The 18,816-nt window shown below is 37.1% G+C and overlaps 1 protein-coding gene across 15 annotated transcripts in view; it reads right to left on the reverse strand.

Moving 5' to 3' along the window:
* The window catches only part of WNK1 (WNK lysine deficient protein kinase 1), a 128,332-nt gene that overhangs the window by 91,308 nt on the left and 18,208 nt on the right, over positions 1-18,816 (reverse strand). For all 15 annotated transcript variants that reach the window (XM_084878704.1, XM_084878711.1, XM_084878712.1 and 12 more), the window contains exon 2: positions 202-374. In XM_084878704.1, coding sequence (XP_084734830.1) covers positions 202-374 — 173 coding nt within the window. The remainder of the gene's footprint in view (positions 1-201; positions 375-18,816) is intronic.

The raw sequence follows: 18,816 nt of genomic DNA on the forward strand, positions 1-18,816 counted from the left end.
AGCTGGGCAATAACATCTTATTTTAAAATTTACCAATAAATAATTATCAAATCACTTATGGACAGAAAAATGCGCTAATGTACTAACAGTTGAAGGAACAGTTCCCTCCTAAGGCAACAAAAGTAGGGCTGATAAGCCCGAAAATAAGAAAACTCAAATTTTCTCATAGCTCTTGGTCAGCTTTTATATTGATGGACTTACGTTTTAAGTGTTCCAGATGTCATAAGTTCTGTCACCAAAACAATGCACTTCTTTCCTTTTAGTGTGGATTCCCAGGAATCATAGAATCGAACAATATTGGGATGCTGAAGACCCTTTAACATTTCAGCCTCTTCTTTAAATCTCTGTCTCTCAGACTTTGTTAACTTTCGATCCTACAATCAAAAATGAAAACAGAATATGGTTTAAAATAATAAAACACCAAATTACAGTTAAATTTAGATGGTAAACATGTACTAAATTATAATGATCAACAGTGTTAAAATAAAAACACTACAACAAGTTTACTAATAACAATTTCTTCAGTCTATGATATGAGTGTGGAAACAGGCTAAAGTTTAAGAAAACTTTGAACTATAAAGTCATGCTTAAGATTATTTTAGTAACACTATTAAATATGCCTCAAATACAATCTAATTTTGTATATGAGTTAACTTACCACTTCTAAAATAAGTCATCTATTGCTAGAGATGTGCAATTTAATAACAGGAAACAAGTATGGGTTTTAGAGGTAGAAAGGTCTAAATATAAATTCTAGTTCTATCTTTGCTTTGGTTAGAATTCCCTTTATGAATATATACCTTCAACTCACAGGGACTATTGTGAGTTGAAGGTATATATTCATAAAATAATTTACTAGGAATGCTTTTATCACGTTTAAAGCACAGGCCCGGAACAGCTCGCTCCTCGCCTGCCCATGCCCCAGGGCTGCCTCTCAGACATGGCTGGAAACTTTTGGGGGAACTTGAGGGTCTACTGAATCAAGTGATGAAGGCTTAGATCTGGATGTGTTGAGTTAGTATAGCGCTGGGGTATTGATCTGTGAGTGCCTTGTGTGGGGTCTGGATGAGGTTGGTTGATCTATTTGGAAATGTCTTTTGTGTGAAGTGTATCCTTGGGCATGTGGAGGTATTATTGATTTGAGAAAATGCTAAGTAATTGATTTACTATCTGAAAAATTTAAAGTTCTGAAAGTTTAAGGTTTTAAAGAGGTTTTAAAGCTAACACCTTAATTTTAATGGAGAAAGGGGAGGACAAGCCCTTCTCACCCAGTACAGGTAATCCAGTTCCAAACAGCAGCTATCTTTAAACAATGTGTTCATTTACATTTGAATGGCTACACCTTTTAATAGCCTAAGGGCAAGTTTACATGTAAACAAGTTTGCTTCTCAATTCCCAGGGCAGAAAAAACAAGGTTTAAAATTATTAGATTTTAAAATTTATTCTTAGAAGTATAAAAGTTTATTAATTAAAAAACAAAGAACAACAACAACAACAACAAAAAAGGAGATTGAAAAACCTGATGAACAATATTAGCTGTTGATTGTAGTAGAGTCGGAGATACAGGAGGGGAGTGGACTGACAGTTCTCGGGGGAAAGGGGGAGTGGTGGATGCGGGAAGAGACTGAACATAAACTGTGCACCTATGGATGAGGACAATGGGGGGTGGGGAGGGGGCGGAGGGTGGAGTGGGAACCTGGTGGAGGGGGGAAGAAATGAGGAACCTTTGTAATAATATGAACAATAAAGATTTTTTTAAAAAAAATAAAGCACGTGGCACTTCACAGATTAGTTCCTACCTGAGATAAACTGGGGAAAAGCAATTAATTTGTTTTTTTCCTTTAACAAGGTCCTATATACACAAACTCTGAATTGTTCTACAAATTTAAATTGAAACTATCTCACATTAATATTCTATCAAAACAAGTAATATATATTTTAACAAAATATTCCAGATATATAATAAAGTATTGTGTCCATCATCCAGTCAAATAATTAAACATCACAAACATAATTTAAAGCCCTCCGTGCAATTAGGTTGCCCTTCTCATCACAATTCCTTACCCTTGAACAACCACTACCCTGAATTTGAACATACCATTCCTATATGGGTTTTTACACTTTATTTTTTTAAAATATATTTTTATTGATTTCAGAGAGGAAGGGAGAGGGAGAGAGAGAAACATCAATATGAGAGAGAATCATTGATCAGCTGCCTCTTGCATGCCTTTTAGTGGGGACTGAGCCCAAAACCCAGATATATGCCCTTGAATGAATTGAATCCATGACCCTTCAGTCCGTAGAATGATGCTCTAGTGAGCCAAACTGACTAGGGCTGGGTTTTTATACTTTATATGAAATGTTAAAATTTCATAAAATGATGGTATACAGTATGTATTTTTTGGAATTTTGCTTCTTTTTCACTCAATATTGAGATAATCTTTGATGGCATACAATATATCTACCTTATTATTATAACTTGGCTCCACTCATTATCACTGCTTTACAGTTATCCTTTGTCTGAATATACAGGATGGGGCAAAAGTAAGTTTACAGTTGTTCATATGAAAATAATAATAAAAGAATAAACTTTTGTGTACTCACAACTGTAAACCAACTTTTGCCACATTCTGTATTACAATTTATAAAATCTATTAATGAATCTTCAAGTTGTTCCCCATTTTTTGTTACTACTATACTGTAATAATAGTGTTGCAATGTTAATCTTGGACATACATTTAAGGGTATCAATAGGACACGTGTTCTTTTTTTATTTTTTAATTGATTTTAGAGAGAGAAAGGGAGAGAAAGTGAAAGAAGAGAAACATTGATTTATTGTTCCACTTATTCATACATTCACTGGTTGACTCTTTTATATCCTCTGACCAGGGACTGAACCTGAAATCTTAGCATATCAGGATGACACTCTAACCAACTGAACTACCCGGCCAAGACAGAACACTCATTCTTAAAGAGTCCAAAAAACCTTTTAAGGAAGGTTTGTGAATATGTGTGAAAACAAACAAATACTTTTCACTTACCATGAATTGAAATTTAATATCTCCTTGAATTACTAATGTGTACACCTAATAGCACAATAGTAACTGTGATTTTGTCACCAACAGACCTAGATTATTTTCATGCATATTATCTCAAAATAACATTTATACAAATCATTATTTTGAAATTATGATAGCTATTAGACTTTCAGTAGGTTTTATTATGCACTAATAATGCATAATATATCACAAATTTAAAATTTTGATAACTATTCAATATTAGTTTCCATTAAAATCCAATGTATTTCTATGTAAACTTAAAACGTTATTGTAGCTTTCACCAGCCTTCAAAAAAAGATCTGAGGCACAAAAAATATAAGAGCAATTATTAGAATACATGGCTAATAGAATTTTTAGATCATATGGGGTAGGCAGCTTTTTTTTTCATAAGGATCAACAAATTGCTTTTCAAAGTGACTATACAATTTACTGCCCTAAAAGCATAGTCACCAACAATTAGCATTAAGAGACATTAACTTTTGTCAATTTGATGAGTGTAAAATCACATCCTGTTGCTTAATTTACATTTTTAGAATCAATAAGCATTCGAAGCTTTTTGTGTCTTTGTGAACTACCCAATCATATAATTTGTTTCTTTATCTTATTTGAAGGAGTTCTTAATATATTCTGGATACTAATTCTTTGTTGGTTTTATGATTTACAAATACATTTTCTCAATTGTAGCTTGTACCCTCACCTTCAGTTGTAGCCCTACACATGGGTTTTGAATAAACCATGATAACTGACAGCTCAATTTGCAAAGATCCCCGCCAACCTCCACACCCCGCCTGCTTCATGAATAGGCAGGTTTGCCCAGTCTCCTTCTCAGAATTTCTTCTCCCTGGGTCCTGGTCCATCTCCAAATTATCACTGCAAGATTGGTGTCTCTCAAAGTTCCTTAAACAACCCCTTTCACAGTCCTTTATCACTTTATTCCCACTCCCAACTGAAAGCTGTCACCATCTACAAAGTCACATACGGTACCTCATCCACTAAGACTGAGATACATGGCAGCATAGCTATTTCATCCTGGATTATCCTTCTAAAACATTCCTTTCCTGGAGGACAGATAGCCAACACACAAGTCAAAGTACCTGAGACATGATGACGGAGGAAGATATTTATCACTTAGTTTTTAATTGCAATGTATTTTCGCTCCTTGAAGTTCTATTTGGGTCTTTGTCAAATCAACTAGAGGCCCAGTGCTCAGCCTACACCTCTCCAATCTGGGACCCCTCAAGGGATGTCTGACTTCCCTCTCACAATCCAGGACTGCTGGCTCCCAACTGCTCGCCTGCCTGCCTTCCTGATTGCCCCTAACCGCTTCTGCCTGCCAGCCTGATCACCCCCTTAACAACTCCCTGCCAGCCTGATTGATGCCTAACTGCTTCCCTGTCAGCCTGAGTGCCCCTAACTGCCCTCCCCTGCCAGCCCAGTCACCCCTAACTGCCCTCCCATGTAGGCCTGATCCCTCCCCCGAAACTGCTTTTCCCTGCAGGCTTGGGTCCCCCACAACTGAATTTCCCTGCAGGCCCAGTCACCCCCAACTTTCCTCCCCTGCAGGCTTGATCACCCCCAACTGCCTTCCCTTGCAGGCCTGGTCCCCCCCAACTGCTCTCCCCTCCTGGCCTGATTGCCCACAACTGCCCTCCCTTGCAGGCCTGGTACCTCCCAACTGCCCTCCCCTGCCTGCCATCAAATGTCCACATAAGGGCAGCCATCTTGTGTGTTGGAGTGATGGTCAATTTGCGTATTACTCTTTTATTAGATAGGATTATTAGATAGGATTATTCACTACTTCCAACACCATCTTGATTTTTGTTTTAGTTTTTAGTCCTTTTACTGATAACATAACTTACTTTTACAGACTCAAATCACTGCCACTTTTATCGGAGTTACTATTGTTTTGGCTGCTGATATTCACTTCTATTCTTTTTTGCTATATGTGGTTATTTCAAATTGTGATGTTTGTTGGAATATCCTGTTGTGAATGTATCCCACAATCTCTAGTCTGTTTTTCATTTCATTTAATTTTCCTCTTCAAAGAACAACTTTATTGGATCTCAATCTTAATATCTGCTTGGACTTGAGATTTCATTTATCCTCAGATAGATAGTAAAACTATGCCCCTTAGTTAACAGATTGGCAACTGTTCCAGAAAAGTCCTAGGGTCAAGTCACACTTTTCCTGCTCTGGTTTTATGTTTCTTCTTAGTTTTCAGATGCTGGAGATTACCCTTACCTTGTAACAAACTCAGCTATGCATTGAAGGTAATAGGTTTTTGCTGTTCTTTTCATCAAAATTTTCAAAATATCTCATGTTTTACAGTAGGAAGTTTTCAGATTGTTTGCTTTTTCCTCGACTGACAATAGGGCTTCTCGATTTTTAAAAAATCTTATTCACCATATAATCTCTTAAAAAATATTTTTTTTTATTGATTTCAGAGAAGAAGGGAGAGGGAAAGATAGAAACATCAATGATGAGAGAGAATCATTGATCAGCTGCCTCCTGTACACCCCCTACTGGGGGTTGGGCCCACAACCCGGGTATGTACCCTTGGCCAGAATTGAACCTGGGATCCTTCATTCCACAGGTGAATGCTCTAGTCACAGAGCCAAACTGGTCAGGGATCATAATACATTCTTAAATGTTCCTCACTTAGGGGAAATTTATATAGAAAAAAAAAAAAATCTAGCTCTCTTGTTGACTCCCTTATCTATAACTGACCCCTATAATAGTTGTATTAAGAATACTTATTTTAGCCCTAGCTTGATTGACTCAGTGAATAGAGCATCAGCTTCAGACTGAAGGGTCCCAGGTTCGATCTGGTCAAGGGCACATGCCTGGATCACAGGTCGATCCCCAATGGGGGCCATGCAAGAGGCAGGTGGTGATCAATGATGTTTCTATCTCTCTCTCCCTCTCCCTTCCTTTCTGAAATCAATAAAAATATATTTTTAAAAAAGAAAACTTATTTTAAATCAAATGAAGCATATTCCACATATCATTAAGTGATATTAATTCTTATAATTTAATATACAGCTTACCTATCTGATTATCTTGATTAAGAACACTTGTATAGCATGCAACATTCACTGTAATTTTAGCAATTTTTGTATACTTTCATAAATGTTTGCTTAAATTGTAAACAATATTTGGGTTCCCTGTATCAGGCAACAGGATATGATGAGCATCAGAGACAAGATTTCTGCTATCCTAGACCTAACAGTGTTAAGAGGCAGAGACATTCATTTTATTAAGTATGATGAAGAGAAAGGCATTGGGCCGAAACCGGTTTGGCTCAATTGATAGAGCGTTGGCTTGGGGACTGAAAGGTCCCGGGTTCGATTCCGGTCAAGGGCATGTACCTTGGTTGCGGGCATATCCCCAGCAGGGGGTGTGCAAGAGGCAGCTGATCGATGACTCATTGATGTTTCTAACTCTCTATATCTCTCCCTTCCTCTCTGTACAAAATCAATAAAATATATATTTAAAAAAAAAAAAAAAGAGAGAAAGGCATTGGGTACTTTGAAAGCATATCATAAAACACTCAATTCTTTATCCACAGGTATGTGTTAACTAGAGTTAGCCATGTAAGAAAAGAACCACTATCAGCAGGCTAATCCAAGAATTAAGTGAGATCCTGGGTATGAAAGCATCCATAGTTCTCGTCATATAATACTTGAAATGCTTAAGACCTTTTGCTAAAGGTAAACCTGGGAATATAGGATGCAGACTGGAGGAATGAAGACTCAAAACATTACTAACAGTGAGCTAGGAAATTTAAATTTAGTTATTTAAATGTGTGTTTTCACTCATAGTTTAGAACTAATTGCTGGAAAAGATATCAGACCATTGTAGCTGAAACTTTGAATATATATTATACAGAATAAGGTATAGTTCTTAGTGGAACAGCTTAAATAAATTATGTAAATACATATATCCACTGTTGTACAAACAGAAAGTTAACTTTTAAGTTTGAATAATATTCTGAATAGGGCCTTTACACAACCCCTTATATAGTTTAAAAGACATACAAACCTTCAATTGTAAATGTTTTCTCTCAACTGTTTTATGTAACTTTAGACAGAAACAGTCACTAGATGTGAACACTGTAGCATAAACCATTCTATACTGTTACTTAAATTTTAATTTAAAATATACTAAAGGATATCTAAAATTACAAAATGTTAACAATGTTCTAAAGTGCACAAGGCCTGCAAATTCTCTGATGAAAACTTACTCTAAGTAATTTATTTATGTTTTTCTCTATTACCACTATCCTATTTCAAGCCATCATCATCTCTTCTAGATTCCTGCAAAAACCTACTAAGTCGTTTTCACAAATCAAATATTTTCCTGTACAGTATATTTTCCACTTTGCCCATATACTGCCAAAATATTTTATATCATTTTAACCAATTCTAAGATATGCCAACTAATTCTTAGAAATACAATTTTTCCTATTTTTAACTTCTCTAAAATTAGAATGCCATACTATTAGAGGAGTTTTGGATTCAATGAAATCATGTATACCATAACTCTGTTTAAAACTCTTTAAGAAGTAGCTTCTATAGCCTTTAGGATAAAGGTGAAAATCATTGTGATCTATGTGGTCCCACATTATATGGTTTCTTGCCCACTCTTCCAGCCTAATCTCGTCACTCTGATCTTGTCCATTTTCCAACATGCCATACTTCTTCCAACTCAGGTCCTTTAAACATACTGTTCCTTCAATCTGGGATGCCCCTCTGTCCATCTTTAGTTGCCTAGTTAATACCTAGTCATTAAAGATCAATTCATTTCCTCAGAACACCTTCCCTGACTGCCCCTCACTGTAGGTTAAATCATCCCCCCTTCACACTGATACATGTTTTTAAAAACAATATATATACCTCTTTTATAACATTTAATCTTATATAATCCTGATGTGCTAAGTGTCTGGTCAACCAGTTGGCCATTCAACCAACCAAAGCATAATATACTTAAGATATGCTAAGGTTGCTCAACCACTCGCTATGCACTGACCACCAGGGGGCAGACCTGTAGGATCAAGACTGAGCGAGACAGGCCAGACACACCCTGGAGCCCTCACACAGTCCTTCCTCAGGCAACAATCATGAACCAGTGGGGGTCCCTCGGCCTGGCCTGCACTCTCTTGCAATCCGGGAACCCCCGGGGGATGTCAGAAAGCCGATTTCAGCTGATCCCACAGGCCAGTCAGGGGGACCCCACTAAATTCATGCTCTGGGCCTCTAGTCACAAATAATATTATACTGAGGCTTATTCTAAAAGCAGTGACAAATGCTTTTCAGTGTTCCATCTTTAGCATCTTAGCATAAGGGCCTGTTCAATAACCATGTGTTGAATGAATCTATTAATGTGTTTTTCAAAGAGGTTGTGTATGTATTTAACAAACAGCATTCCCCCAGGGACAAACGAATTTTTAAAAAAAGGTGAGAATTGAAATTGGGCCTCTCTCTGAGTGTTGGTAAATCTAACACAAGATAAGCAAACACAATGACCAATTTGCAAAAGTCAAAGCTGTTAATTATCATTGTAAAAAAGATGCCAATTACTTATGTATAGCATAGTATAAAGAGGAAAAATAAACAGGCACTTTTTCCTCATCAAAAATCTACAACCATTTTTTCTTGAGAATACACTAAATGGCAATTTTAAAACTCTATAGAAGTGAGATTAACTTCTATCTAATTTTGCATAGGAACCATCTATACTGTAAATAGAAGCTATTTTATATCATAGATTTTTATCCTCCTTGAAATTATAATTTTAAGGGGTTTGAGAACCTTGTTAAAATCTTTATTAAAAGTATTTCTAAAGGGGGAAAAAATGTAGTTTATTGAGTAAAGATTATCAACTAACTGGGGAAAATAACACAAACAAATAATTTGGTGCTTCTTTCAATAACTTGTTAATATCTCAGAGAAGTACATTAACACCCAAAATTTTTAAGACAATAGTAAAATAGATGAAAATTAACATAAGCACCCAGACCAGTTAGAAAAACTGAAGCTTTAAAAAATTTGCCAAGTGTTTACCATTTACTAGCTGGTTGTTTTTTACTTCTGTTCTCATAATTCTCAAAAAAAAACAAAAAAAACAAAAAAACAACCTGAGAGTGGTAATATTACTTTCTTTGACACAGAAACAGACAAAAGCCATGTTGATATTTTGGTTATTAACTATGGATCACTGAAAAGAACTAAGTACTTTACTAAATTACTGAAGTTAAAGTAAGAGGAATATACATTATTTAAATATTATAACTGTCAATCACATTATCAGGAAGACTATAATATCAAATTACATTAAGAATAGATTAGCCACTATTGCTTTTTAGTAATTCTTTCCAGCATTAACAAACTGGGTATTTCTGGGGGCTTGCATGCATCACTATTCCAATTGCAGCATTCATTACCTTCAGTGCAGCTAGAGGTAATGCAGCTAGCCCACTCTATTCATTTAATTCATTTCTTACCACCTACATAAAATTGTTTTGACAAGCTAAATGAACAAAACCAACGATCATTGTCACATGAACTTCCATAACATACACAGTTCCAGGCTGCTGAGAGTTAGAACGGGGAGCTGGGCAACAACTGAAACAATTGTTCATCTCAGTACCATCCAAATAACAGTGCTCAGTAGATTTATTTGATGATGCAATTTCTTCTTGGGTAGGAAACACAATGGTGATATTTGGTACAAAGGCCTTACAGGAACTGAATTTACACATCTTCAGTTCCTTGTTTTTAATGTTATTTTATTTTAAATATCCCCTAGAGATATTTTTCTCTTTATCCCTAAATTTCATTATTTTCTTAAGTGGCAATTCTATGCCTTCCTACTGCTTATTTTATTAGACCCAAAGCAAACCTTTCAAATAAATTGTGACTGAAACAATGAGACTGGTTCTTATTAATTAAACCTGAAATATTCACTTAATTAGCAAGCAGCTGTACATAAAAAAATATCTGGCCCTCAAGTCCTACTAACATTTAAATGTTAGTAGCACTTTATTTTTAGCAATATTCAAAGTTTTACTGCTAAATTAAAACCTTATATGATAAGTCTACATATCAAAATATGGGTGGAGATAAGTGCCTGGAATTCCTTGATTAAAATATTTTAGGCCAATATTGGAGTCCTCCCTCCTTATCATTTTCTACACCACACTGACTTAGCAAAGAGCTGGTTACCTATTCCATCTTTTAAACCGATACAAATTGCTGGGTGTTAGGACACAAAAACAAAAACTTGTTTTCAGGGAGAGAGAACAGCAGCTTAAAACACTTGCTTTTCAATGAAACACAGATTTCAGTTACAATTTACAGAAAAATATTTTTATTATCTTTATTATTTATGTATTTATTCATTTATTTTTAGTATATTTTTACTGATATCAGAGAGGAAGCGAGAGGAAGAGAGAGATAGAAACATCCGTGATGTTTGTCCGTTTGAAACTAGCATCAAGGACAAGCATCATGGATGTTTCAAAAGGAGAGAGCATCATTGATCAGCTGCCTCCTGCACACTCCCACCACTAGGGATCAAACCCACAACTCAGGCATGTGCCTTTGACCAGAATCGAACCCGGGGCCCTTCAGTCCGCAGGCCGAAGCTCTATCCACTGAACCAAACTGGCTAGGGCCAGGGAAAAATATTTTTAAAGAATTACTCTGTATTTTAAAAATTGCAAAAATTACTTAAGTCTGGCATAGCTCTTGTTCACAGGCCTACATAGTTAATAACAATTTCAATATCATATTTCTTTTTGTACTTCTAACTATATCTATCTACTAAATATATTGCATTTTCATCTACAGATACCTTCTTTTGAAAACTCTAGAATAACTAGATTGAAGGACTGGAGAAATAAATAATAGAAACAAAATAAATGATTCTCATGTAAAACTCAACTATTAACAACAAAAGTTTGACAGGTTTTTAAGGTGTTTTGAAATACAATATAAAAACTAAACATGGATTTTACGTGCCCAAACCAACAGAATAAACTGCTAATGCAAATTTCTTTAATGATCTTCCTGTCTGGTACCTTTAAGGAGAGGAACTGGATCTATCCCACAGAGAAAAGAGTCCAAATCAATTTTCCTCAATAGGTCAATAGATAAATAATTATGAGGGTTGGGGAGCAATGAGACATTTAAAAAATGGCATTGTGTCCCTTGTTTCTCCATGGAGTCTTCTAAGACAGTGTTTTTCAACCTTTTTTGGGCAAAGGCACACTTGTTTCATGAAAAAAATCACGAGGCACACCACCATTAGAAAATGTTAAAAAATTTAACTCTGTGCCTATATTGACTATATATAAAGTAATTCTCTTGAATAGGAATCAAATAAACACAAAGAAAGTATTTTATAATTACTTTATTATGAAATATTAAGTAAACAAAATAGTGAAAAATTATAAAATTCTTGTCTTGTCTGCACCTACGGCGCACCAGGCAACATCTCGCGGCACACTAGTGTGCCGCGGAACAGCGGTTGAAAAACGCTGTTCTAAGAACTATTCTGAAACAGTGTTGGAAGCCACCCATTGTCTTCACTAGCAGAGAGGTGTGGACAAGGAACCCGGAAGGCTGGTCAACCTTGAAGCTCTGAAAGGTCAGAGCCTAGCACCCACTGTCTAGCTGAGACAAAGGAAGCTGAGGCAACTTCCACCTTTTAATCTTATGTAAATCTTTACTGAAGGACTATTATTGGAATTGTCTGCCGAAGGGCTATGGGTGTATCCCACAATCTGAGTACTAAAAGGAATAGCGAAGCCTGAGCAGAGTGAAGTCCTTCCTCTTGAGCTGGGCTCCCGCCTGGCCTCCAATATTTCCAAATTTATACTTTATTGTCTAGTCTCTTTCATTTATGTGTGGCCTCCTCTAGACCCAAACCCTGAACCATGCAGGACATGAGGAGGACACTTACAAAATAGTTCTAGTTTTAAAAGGACAAAAACAGTCATCAAAAGAATAGTAAACAGATACAGCCACTGTGGAAGACAGTATGGAGTTTCCTCAACAAGTTAAAAATGAAACTCCCAGCCGGGACCGGTTTGGCTCAATGGATAGAGCGTCGGCTTGGGGACTGAAGGGTCCCAGGTTCGATTCCGGTAAAGGGCATGTACCTTGGTTGCGGGCATATCCCCAGTGGGGGGTGTGCAAGAGGCAGCTGATCGATGACTCTCTCATCGATGTTTCTAACTCTCTCTCTCTCTCCCTTCCTCTCTGTACAAAATCAATAAAATATATTTAAAAAAAAAAAAATGAAACTCCCATTTGACCCAGTGATCCCACTTCTAGGACTATATCACAAGAAACCAGAAACATCAATCAGAAAGGATATAAGCACCCCTATGTTCATAGCAGCACAATTTACAATAGTTAAGATTTGAAAACAACCTAAGTGCCCATCAGCAAATGAGTGGATTAGAAAACTGGTAAATCTACACAATATAATATTATGCTGCTATCAAAAATGAGTAACTTTTACCATTTGCAACAGCATGGATGGAACTGGACAGCATTATGCTAAGCGAAATAAGATAAATATCACATGATCTCACTCATATGTGGAATATAATGATCAACATCGTTTGGTTAACAAGAATAGATATAGATACAAATGGCAGGGGAGGGGAGGGGCGGTTAGAGAGCAACCAAAAGACTTGTATGCATGCATATTAGCATAACCAATGGACACAGACACTGGGTTGGTGGGGGGTTTGCCCAGGGTGGACAGCTCCCGAGGGGTCTTGGACTGCTAGAGGGCCCAGACCGTGCTGAGGGACACCCCTCCACCAGTGTACAAGTTTTGTGCACCATGCCTCTAGTCTTATTATAATACACTTCTCTTAGTAGGCTGTAAACTCACATCTCCCAAAATTAAAAAAAATAAAAAAAAATAAAAAAATGTTAAGCCCTAGTCAGCTTGGCTCAGTGGATAAAGTGTTGGTCTGCGAACTGAAGAGTTGTGTGTTCTATTCCGGTGAAGGGCACATGCTTGAGCTGTGGGCTCAATCCTCAGTAGGCAGCATGGAGGAGGCAGCCAATCAATGATTCTCTCTCATCACTGACTACAGTGACAAATTCATGCACTCGGGGAAGGTGGGGAGGGGGTCCCTCAGCCTGGCCTGCACCCTCTCACAGTCAGACATTCTTAGTGCTGCTGCAGAGGCGGGAAAGGCTCCTGCCACTGTGCTCATCAGCCATAAGCCCAGCATCTGGCTGAGCAGTGCTCCCCTTGTAAGAGCGCACTGACCACCACAGAAACAGCTCCTGCATTGAACATCTGCTTCCTGATGGTCAGTGCATATTATAGAGACTGTTCTACCGTGGGGCCGAAACCAGCTCTCCAACATCCCCCAAGGGGTGTTGGATTGTGGGAGGATGCAGGCCAGACCGAAGGACTCCACTAGTGCACTATCAGTGCCAGGGAGGGATGCAGGAGGGTAGCCAGCTGGGGAGGAACCACAGGAGGGCTCCAGGGCATCTCCAGCCCATCTTGCTCAGTCCCAATTGGCCTACCGGTCGGAGCATCTACCCCCTGTTGGTCAGTGCACATCATAGCAACTGGCCGATCAGTCAACTGTCTGCCTCCTGGTGGTCAATGCACGTCATAGCAAGGGGTTGAGTAACCTTAGCATTCATTAGCATATTGTGCTTTGATTGGTTGAACAACCAACTGGATGACAAGACACTTAGCGTATAAGGCTTTTATAATATAGGATGTTTCTTTCTCTCTTTTCCTCTCTGAAATCAATAAAAATATATTTAAAAAAAGAAAAAGAATATCCTACTCCTAAGTAAAAACAAAAAACTTTAAAAAAAAAAAAAAGTTAACACCAAGATATGGGACATCAAAAGATTGATCATTTTAAAACAGCGATGAGCAGTTTTCTATAAGATCTATATCTCACAAAACATGTTTCATTCAAACTAAACCAGTTGCTGCAAGTTTTTTTTAAGTAAACCCATGATACAGCTTTTACATATACAGAGGTCAAGGTATATTCCTAGGGAAATATATTAGACATGCTTACTATTCTTAAAAAGAAAAACACAAGCATAACATGAATGGCTTAGAAGAATAAGGAAAAATCTTCCTACTAATATCCCCTGGTGCACAAAACTCAGGTTAAAAATCACTATCCAAAAAGTTGTTTCCTTTTACTCTTACTGCTTCCTTCCCATCCCTCAAAACTGAGTTAAGTAACAGGCATTGTTAATTATCTACCAGCCATTCCCTAATCCACTTCACCTTGATAATTATAATCACTTGTTTGATTCAAGTGACACAGGCCCTATTTCTGGTCCAAGGGAATAAATAATTTCCCCTAAGCCAGTGGTGGGCAAACTCATTAGTCAACAGAGCCAAATATCAACAGTACAATGATTGAAATTTCTTTTGAGAGCCAAATCTTTTAAACTTAAACTTCTTCTAATGCCACTTCAAAATAGACTCTCCCAGGCCGTGGTATTTTGTGAAAGAGCCACACTCAAGGAGCCAAAGAGCCACATGTGGCTCTCGAGCCACAGTTTGCCGATCATGGCCCTAAGCCAATCACAGAGGTCCCATTTTCAGTAGTTGATTTAAGCAAGGGTCTGACCACAACTCTGACCAGTGAGGCATGAAACAATCTTTAAGAAACTGTTTCTTCCACTGATAAATGTTATTCATGTTGCGTGTGATACTTGGGAATGAGAAACTAAGAGCATTAATCTGAAATACATGCTGAGAATGGCAAAGGGACCTTTAATGCCATAACTGAATTAACCTATTGGAATGCCCTACCTCTTAAGAAAGATTATTAATTTTTATTGATTAAAGTTGGCTTTCTGCTACTTGAAACATCCTGAACTCAATCAAAGCAAAAGTAACACAAAGAATACTATCACAGGACTTTTTACAAAGATTATTTGCAACATAAAGGCAAAGATTTGTTTCTAAAATGAGAGACTATCCTGTTATGTGTTCCTTGAATAACTATGCATGTAAATGTGTGTAAGGTAGAGGGAAGATGGGGCTAAAAATGTTGGCTGGAACAAGACTAAAATTACCTGACCAAGCAAAGGAATTTAGACTTTATCTTTTAACAGGCCAGGATTTCACAAAATGGTGTCACACAGAGCACTGTTCTGGCATGTAAGAGTTTCAATTGGTAAAACAGGTTTCTACAAAGCAGCACTTCTTATGAACCTACAATATGCATTCTCAACTCCCAAATGTTAGTCAGGAAAATGCAACTTTAAGCAATGGCAAATAACATGAAACTTAAGTTTTGTTTAATAAAAATGACTCTGGTGGCCCTAACCAGTTTAACTCAGTGGATAGAGCGTCGGCCTGCGGACTGAAGGGTCCTACGTTCGATTCCCGTCAAGGGCATGTACCTTGGTTGTGGGCATATACCCGGTAGGGAGATGTTTCAAACTCTCTATCCCTCTCCCTTCCTTTCTGTAAAAAAAAAAAAATCAATAAATGTATATATACATTTTTAATTTTAATGTATATATACAATAATGTATATATACATTTTTAATTTTAAAAAGTGACTCTGGTTGGCAGTATAGGAAATGACAGATTTATAAGTATGATTGGATGAGGTTGTGCAGAGTGCATGCACAAGGGTAACAGATACTGAAACGTTTTGATTATCAAAACATCAACATGAAATGATGGGCTAAATTAAGACATTAGAGAGAAAGGAGAGAAAAGAGACATTTCTGGGGAAAGATAGGTAGGATTTAATGAAATGGGAAGATACAGAGTTCAGTTATAACCACACAGTTTCTATCTCAGAGAAATGGAAGGCAAAAGTGATAAAATTAACCTGAACACTAAATAAAAAATTAAAAAATTAAAAAAAAAAAAAGCAAGACTAATACAGGTAGTATAATTGAGGACAGAAACTAAATTCTATGATGAGTTGTGTGTATAATTTACCACACCATACTATACTGGCTAAAGGTTATGCTTTACTTAAAAGCAAAACATTCTGTGGTTTTTATTTTATTCTTTAACTAGAGGCATAGTGCAGGAAATTTGTGCATGGGTAGGGTTCCTAGGATGGCCAGCAATTAGGGCTGATTAGGGTCTTCCAGCTGCCGAACAGGGCCTGCCTTCCCAGCTGCCATCCAGGGCCTTCCTTTGTTCCACACTGCCCACTGCTGGCCAACGCATGTCATAGCGAGCGTTTGAACTCCAGAGGGGACAATTTGCATATCAGCCTTTTATTTTATAGGATGTTACTATATACATAGTACACTGTCATGCTTTGCACTTAACTAGAATGGAAAACCACTGGGGTTTTGTGCTACAGCTTTTTCTAGATTTATGAATCTTATAATAAATCAACAGTTCTGTTAGGTGCCATCAATAAAAAGGTAGTCTTCCCAAAATTATGGGCTGCCTTAAATCTTACCTACTAACCTCCCAATCTATTTCTATTGTGGTTTCACTACCCTTTCTCTCACTCCTGATTTCATCAACAAAGATGTAAGTTCAGTATTCTCTTTCATTATATGTCTTAATTGAAGAGAACATGGTCTTCATCTCAGAGCATTCAACTAATAAACAGTCCCACAGAAAATGTTATAAACAAAGGTTAAAGTCTAAACAATTATTAACATTATTGGCACTAAACAGATATACAGCATTTAATGTTAATCTCATCCATTTTACAATACATTACTCTTCTGTATGTAATACATTTCAGACACTGTGTGGGTATTGGCTTTTGCTGGCTATTCTAGAAACAATCATTTCCCATACTAGTATTAGAAGTCTTCATTTGGAAGTCAAACAAATTCTTTGCTATGTAAGTTGACCTCATGTTAGTGAGGTATAATTATAAACTATATTTTACTAAAAACTTGGATAATGCTTAATTTCCATGTAGTATTATGCAGAACTTTTGTTTTTAATTTCAAGAGGCTGATGGATAAGGACAATTGATCCTGAAACAGTATGACCATCTAAAATGGTTTTATGTGTCCACTTGGCTATAGGTGTCCAATTGGCTATAGAACCCACTTACTCAATCAAACACTAATCTAGATGTTACTGTAAAGTTATTTTGTAGATGTGGTTAACACCTTCTATTAGTTGATTTTAAGTAATTAAGAGACTATCCTCAATAATTGAGTGGGTCTTGCCAATCATTTGAAAGGCAGTAAGAGCAAAATTGAGCTTTCTGAGGAAGAAATTCTGTCTCAAAACTGCAGTATAAGGTCCTGCAAGAGATTCCCAACGTGATGGCCAGATGTGGATTTCATACTTTCCAGCCCCAACAATTATATAAGCTTATTCTTTGAAATGAAATAAAACCATAATATGTAAGGTACATGCCCTTGACCAGAATCAAATCCAGGACCTTTCAGTCCGAAGGGCAACGCTCCATCCACTGAGCCAAACTGGTTTCGGCTACATAAAGCTATTTTAAATAATTAAGCTCTCATTACAATTGTGTTTCCATCATATTTTCTCAGATTTTAATTAGATTTCTAAATTCTAATTAATTTCAGATTTTGGAATCTCAAAGTGATATTCAATGATACACAACTAAAAGCTCCATGAGGATCCCCAATTTTAAAAACACTATTCCACTAAATAGTTCCCTTGGTTCCTTTATCTAAAAAAGAGATGACACATACTATTTATGAGATTACTGAGGAATTTAATAAGATAATGTACTACAGAACAAGTAAGTGACATTGTTATAAACTTGCTAGGTTAAATAGTCAGCTATGTCACCGCTTTTATTATTTTCTTAAAAGAATTCAGGATTCAAAGTCTTAACCAAATAGTTAAATCATGAACTTTTAGTGTCATTTTAAGCCAAAAAGCTCAGAAGTTAATTTCCAACATCAATAATGACTTACAATTATATAAAACTAGAGGCCCAAAGCACAAAATTTGTGCACGGAGGGGGTGGGTGGAGGGAGGTGTTCCCTCAGCCCAGCCTGCACCTCTCCAATCCAGGATTCCTCTCACAATCCTAGACTGATGGCTCCTAATCACTAACCCGCCAGGTCACCCCTAACTGTGCGCGCGCGCAACACACACACACACACACACACACACACACACACACACACCACTAGCCTGATCGTCCCCACTGCCTCTGCATGCCAGCCTGATTGCCCCCAACTGCCACCCCCTACTGGATTGGTCACCCCCATCTGCACCACCCCACCACTGGCCTGGTTTCCCCAACCTGCCCTTCTGCCAACCTGGTCACCCCACACAGTCTGCTTATTCAGTCATTTGGTTGTCCCTCACTAGTAACTCCCTGCCTGCCTGGTCGTAGGCAGCCATCTTGTGAGGGTGTGGGTGTTAATTTGCATATTACTTCTTTATTATATAGAATTTTACATATTTAAGTAAATGAATGTATTGCGTTGTTTTTTTTTTCTTTATTTAAAATAATCCAGTCAAGTGCACAAGTTATCATTTTCAGATGATGAATAAGGCTCAGGATTTAGGTGAGTGGGCTGTCCAAGGTCACACAAATATTAATATTCCCAGACACTTTTATTTTAATTCTTAGATTTAAAAAAACACAAATCTCTTAAGAAAGTCATGGAGTAGAAGAATAAAGGAATCTGACAGAACTATAAGAATGGCAAGTCTTTTTACAAAATGTATCTTTGTGGTTAGAATGCAAAAGCAGCAAACTCATTTAAACTAACCACAAAATACCTTCTAAGTACTCAAATTCAAA

This window comes from Pipistrellus hanaki, assembly GCF_964339955.1.
Source record: "Pipistrellus hanaki genome assembly, chromosome: 3".
Classification (NCBI taxonomy): domain Eukaryota; kingdom Metazoa; phylum Chordata; class Mammalia; order Chiroptera; family Vespertilionidae; genus Pipistrellus; species Pipistrellus hanaki.